This window comes from Cynoglossus semilaevis, chromosome 13, assembly GCF_000523025.1.
Source record: "Cynoglossus semilaevis isolate Cse_v1.0 chromosome 13, Cse_v1.0, whole genome shotgun sequence".
NCBI classification, from domain to species: Eukaryota; Metazoa; Chordata; class Actinopteri; order Pleuronectiformes; family Cynoglossidae; genus Cynoglossus; species Cynoglossus semilaevis.
The window spans coordinates 8,750,726-8,756,348 of NC_024319.1; the positions used below are offsets into that span (position 1 = coordinate 8,750,726).

Sequence of the window (5,623 nt, forward strand, 5' to 3'; positions counted from 1 at the left end):
TGCCATTGTCTGCGATCGACTGAAGCCAGAGTTCGGAGTGTGTGTGTGTGCAGACAATTGTCTGAGCGAGGCCACCAATAAACATGAGACTGTGGAGAGCAGGAATAAAAATGTTTTCTTGTTAAAAACCTGAGTGACTCTGCCCCGAGGGCTGCCTCAGACTAAGTCATCAGCCATAAGTCTGTCATTCACGTCAGCGATGCAATTTTCTCAGGCTGCACATAATTTATCCCAACCACGGAGACCAGATGTGAATGGAAAATCCCGTAAAACTCCACATTACTGGAGTGGACGAGATGTATGTATGTATGTTGTTGGAATGCTGCTGTTTCCATAGTCAACAGCAGGGAAGCCATTTTGACTTAATATTCTGGCTTATGTGAGTTTGACACAACGGGACGTAAACGCAGGGCACACCATGAACACAGCCACCAGGTGTACGTCTACCTTGTATCTCTTCTTACAGCCGGGGACGGGGCAGGCGAAGGGCTTCTCCTCCCCTCCGTTCATGCACATGGAGCTGAGGATGGACTCGGAGCTGATGGCGCTCTCTGTCGTCCACGACTCGTCGCTGTCAGACTCCTCAAAGTCCACCTCCTCTTCATCACACTCACTACCTGGAAGTTCATCCAAGAAGGGCAGTCGAATAAATAATAACAATAACAAAAAACAAACAGCCCCAAAAATACTCAAGTCAAAAAGTTCTAAGACGTGTTTTCTGAAGGTTCATGAAGTTTCGTCATTATGTGCGACATGTCGCAGCTTCGTAACAGGTTCAGGTCCCGCAGCAGTCTTTCTTTCTGCCCTCATCAAATCTCTGAAAGACTTTCTGAATTTTACTAACACGTTGCTGAGACAATGACTTCATACTAAGGGTGTCCGATATCAACTTTTTGCCGTAATATCCGACATGCCGATATGGTCCAAACACTTAATTTTCTGTTCCGATATCAACCGATACCGATGTTGGTCTGGTAATATTTATTTAATTAACTGAACAAACCACTGTTTGAATATGAGATCAATTAAATGAGCTGCAATGCTGCCCGCGTTTTCATTATCGAAGGAAAAACCAATAACGAAGCTAAGAGATCAGGCTGATAATATCAGTCGACTGATATTATTGGACGTCTCTACTTCATATAGTATATGGAGTACCTGAGTCCTGAACCAACATGGGGATAGTATTTGGAGTACAACAATGGTTTCTACTGCAATACTATCCTGCAGCAGTTACTTGTTATTTTCCTACATCAAGATTTTTCCCTCATTCGTCCTTTAACTTTTTGACTTGGAAAGAATTGACTCCAGGTGCAGGAGTCAAACACAGCACAGCAGACACAGAATCAGACACAGCACTTCCCATAAGATAGAAAAAAAAAACAAAATGAAAAAAAAAAACAAAAAGAAAAAAACAAAACAAGTCCAAACAGAAACAGAAATTAAAAACATCTAAACCAGAACCCTCCCCCAGCCCAGGTGGACAGAACAGACAACATGATTCAACACCGACACTCAACAACAACAATGAACAGACACACACAGAGTGAGGGCTTTATATAGACAGGACACCAGGTGAGACCAGTCTGACTAATGAGACACAGGTGACAGTGATCAGAGGGGACGGACAGGAGAGGCCGAGACACACCACATGGACTGAAACTACACTGATAGTTTGAATCAGATGAAGGTTTTAAAAAAGATCCTCCATCACAGGTTTGTGTGAAGTTGTTTTTGTAGAAATAAAAGTAAAAATTTAAACCCAAACAGGTAAAGAAAGCCCTTGGAACAATGATTATCTGTGGTTATTTAAACAAAGCCCCGCTCATAGACACAAACAGGCATTCACACTAATATTTACACCGATGGTCGAGTCAGAGTGAATGATTCAAACAATGGTTCCCATTTTTTTTTTTTAGTATCACAAATTTCTGGCGACCCCAGAGATGTTTTTATCCAGGCGAATTTTTTTTTTTTTTTTTGCCTCCAACATAAACAACAAAGTGACAGTGATTTTAATGTAAATTTTTTTTTAGAAAGTGAATCAACTTTTGTGAAAATGTATTTTGCAGTGAACGACTCCAGGGCACTGCCAACACACACACACACACACACACACACACACACACACACAAACTGGCTCTGATTTATGCCTGGTCATGACTCAGCTCTGAATGTTGCTCAATAACTGGAGCCCTGGAGCGGACACACACACACACACACACACACTCATGGACTGTTCCCAACATGTTCCTGTAACTACTGTGTGTGTCAGCACCTGTGTGTCTGTACACACTGGTACACGTCAACCTGACAAACTAATTATACTATTTTACCACCGTCTTTGTCCGTAAATGAAGGACGTCATGTTAGAAGGGGGTCAGGGATCAGCAGCATCTTCCTACCTAACCCCTAACCCCTAACCCCTAACCCCTAACTCTAGGGTTTACTATTTGTTTTGTAGCCTTTGTTTTTGCAGCTTTCTTGTATGAAATATTTAAAGCTCCAGTAGAGAAGTTCACTCTCATGGTTAATCCAAATAAGGAACAAAGATTTTTCTTTTTTCTTTTTTTCTTTTTGAATGTAAAGGAAGCAAACATCTTAAATAAAGACCAGGATACTTCATTCAATACTTCGACACTTGTCTTTGAAACACGTCGATCCAGCGACTGGATACACAGTGACAGCTTTTTACCACAACCAGTCGATCACTGGTCAACCAGTGTTAACTGTAGTACTACATGTATATGGATGTAGTGTATCTATGTAAAAGCGAATACGTGTGTATATTTGGGTGGATGTGGTGAGTGTGTGTGTGTGTTTGAGTATGTAGGGCTTTATATATTTATATATTTTCTTTTTTCCTTGGATATCTTTGGAGTTTCTAGTTATTTTGTTGTTTGTGTACTTACTACTGTATAAACAGATACTGGTGTGTACTGGACACACACACACACACACTGCATGTCCTTCTATCACCCACCGAGCTGCGCCACCTACTGTTTATAACACTACCTTGTTCTTAACCAGTGGTGGGTAGTAACGAGTTACATTTACTCAGTTACATTTACTTGAGTATGTTTTCTATAATAAAATACTTCTAGGAGTATTTTTAAATCACTATACTTTTTACTTTTCACGTGACCATAATCAATCTCAGCAGTGGGGCGGGGGGGGGTTCAGTGGCTACTACGGTCGATATCCACCGTTGATGGAAAAAAAACGGTAGAATCAACGGTCGGCAACGCAGAGGAAGACGAAGCGGCACACAAACAGTGAGGAACAGTTACATCACGCTGTTTCTCAACGTCTGACCTGAGGAAATATGTTGAAGTAAGTTTGACCCTAAAAAAAATGTTTAAATCACTATACTATTTACTTTCCATGTGTTTTTTATTGAAGTACTTGAACTTACCTTTTATTTTAAGATATTTAATTGATTTGTTTTATTTTATTATTTTATTGATGGGACAAACTCTCCTCTCAGTAATTTTGTCCATCTTAATCTGATTGAATGCTCATTAAAAAATAAATCAGATGTTACAGTAACTGTTACAGTAACTGTAACGGTTACTCAGTACTTGAGTAGTTTTCACCAAGTACTTTTTTACTCTTACTCAAATAATTACTTGGGTGACTACTTTTTCCTTCTACTTGAGTAATATTATTCTGAAGTAAAAGTACTTTTACTTGAGTACCATTTTTGTCTCCTCTACCCACCTGTGGTACACAGTAATAATACTGGTATCTGTGTTTAAAAACACGTTTCTATGACAACCCTTGGTTCCACTGGCAGATGTTTGTTTACCTGTGGGTGTGTTGCTGCGGAAGGAGGAGGAAGGCGTGATGGGTGGCGTTACCGGAGGGGTGAGGTTCCCACTGCTGTGGCGAGGCGGTGTGGAAACACTGCTGCGGTTCAGGCCCCCGATCAGGGACAGCGACAGCTTGGGCTGCACCTTCTTCTTCAGAGCGGCGTGTTCTCGTCGTGCAGCATCTGTCATGAACCTGGAGCACAAAGACCAAAGTTTCGTGTCGTTTAATGACCGTTTTCGTGCTCTGACGTCTGCGGAGCTCCGGAATCAAAGGTTCGCCAACCGCTGCCGAGGCACACGGACGGAAAAAACTGTCATCAAATAAAAGAGAAAACCTTTCACTGGGATTTATGGAGGAGAGAAAAAGTCCCCGAGTGATGTGTATCATAAAAAATAAATGTTAACATCGCCCTTCTTAAAGTTAAAGTGGAATTAGCAAATTAGGCATTAACCACATCAAGATGTGTCTGTGTGTCTGTGTGTGTGTTTGTGTGTTTGAAGGCAGAGACAGTGGCACGGCGTCTCATCTAATGTTCCAGCTCCGTATCAAAGATGACTGAGATAAAACTCGGTGCAGTAAAAAACCCCAGCAGCACACAGACCACACAGGACAGACATGAGACGCTGCAGCAGAAAACCACCTGTAGGCAGTGCTGTTTCCTCACCTGTTGATGTAACTGAGGGCGATGTATGTCGGCTGCTGCTGCTCCTGCTTCTCCAGAAGCCGGGGGTCGGTGTCTGTTAGGGTGGAAACACACACAAGTGTTTGAAGAAATTCATTTGAAAACATAAATATATATACTCTAAACTAATAATATACTAATACAATATATAGAATATGCTAATATATACTGTCAACTACTAATATATTAATACTATATATATAATCTATACTAATATATACTGTCAACTATTAATATATTACTACAATATATATAATATACTAATATATACTGTTAACTACGAATATATTACTACAATATATATATAAAATATACTAATATATACTGTAAATTGTGGGAATAGTGCAATGCGAAGGTATAAATATATGTGATTGTTACAGACAAAACAAATTACAATTAAATATATCCATGTATAAAACTATGTCGATGGAGTAAAGTGTTCTATTTGTTAACGTAGCTAAACATTAGCTAGAACAAAACTAAAATAAGATAAAAACTCAGAGACAGCTTAAGTTTAAGGTTTGAAATGTATTATAATTACAGTGTTATATTATATTTGGTATCTCTTGGTAAAAGCAACAAACAAAATGATGATTGATTTTTAAAGGATAAAAGCGAGTGTTGTTGCTGTCATACGGGGGAACTAATTTTATATCCTAATAGAAATGTAGTTTTCTAACCTTCTAGCCTTCTTGTATCACACCACTACGCAGTGGTAGCACCTCAGCAACTCTGTTAAACGTGAAGAAAACACAACAGTAAACTCTACTTTCCATTAGCCGTTTTTGCAGCGGCTGCCCTGCAGACGCCACACTCCTCCAACACGACCGCACTTGACGCACACTGTGTTCTCCCACGCTGGGCTCCAGACATTCATCTCGCTCAGCGCGCTGCTGAATGTACAACAATAGCCACATCTCCACACCCCGAGGAGAAGTGGGCCCGACTTCAAACGCTCTCCCCACTGCTGTCCATGTGTGACAAGAGCGAGGGCCTCGTAAAAACAACAGCGTCTACCACTTCCCAGCTGAGCCTCCCTGTCTGCATCTGCCCGAGCTGTGAAGGGCGGCCACCCCCCCCCTGTATAGCCGACCCCCACCTGTCTGCCCCTCACGACCTCTTCCCCGC

General features: G+C 41.1%; 1 protein-coding gene across 1 annotated transcript in view; it reads right to left on the minus strand.

The window, feature by feature from the left end:
* Positions 1-5,623, minus strand: part of jazf1b (JAZF zinc finger 1b) — a 17,026-nt gene that overhangs the window by 2,044 nt on the left and 9,359 nt on the right. The window contains exons 3-5 of the mRNA XM_008323383.3: positions 4,478-4,550; positions 3,809-4,005; positions 448-617 (exon numbers count right to left, since the gene is read on the minus strand). Coding sequence (XP_008321605.1) covers positions 448-617; positions 3,809-4,005; positions 4,478-4,550 — 440 coding nt within the window. The remainder of the gene's footprint in view (positions 1-447; positions 618-3,808; positions 4,006-4,477; positions 4,551-5,623) is intronic.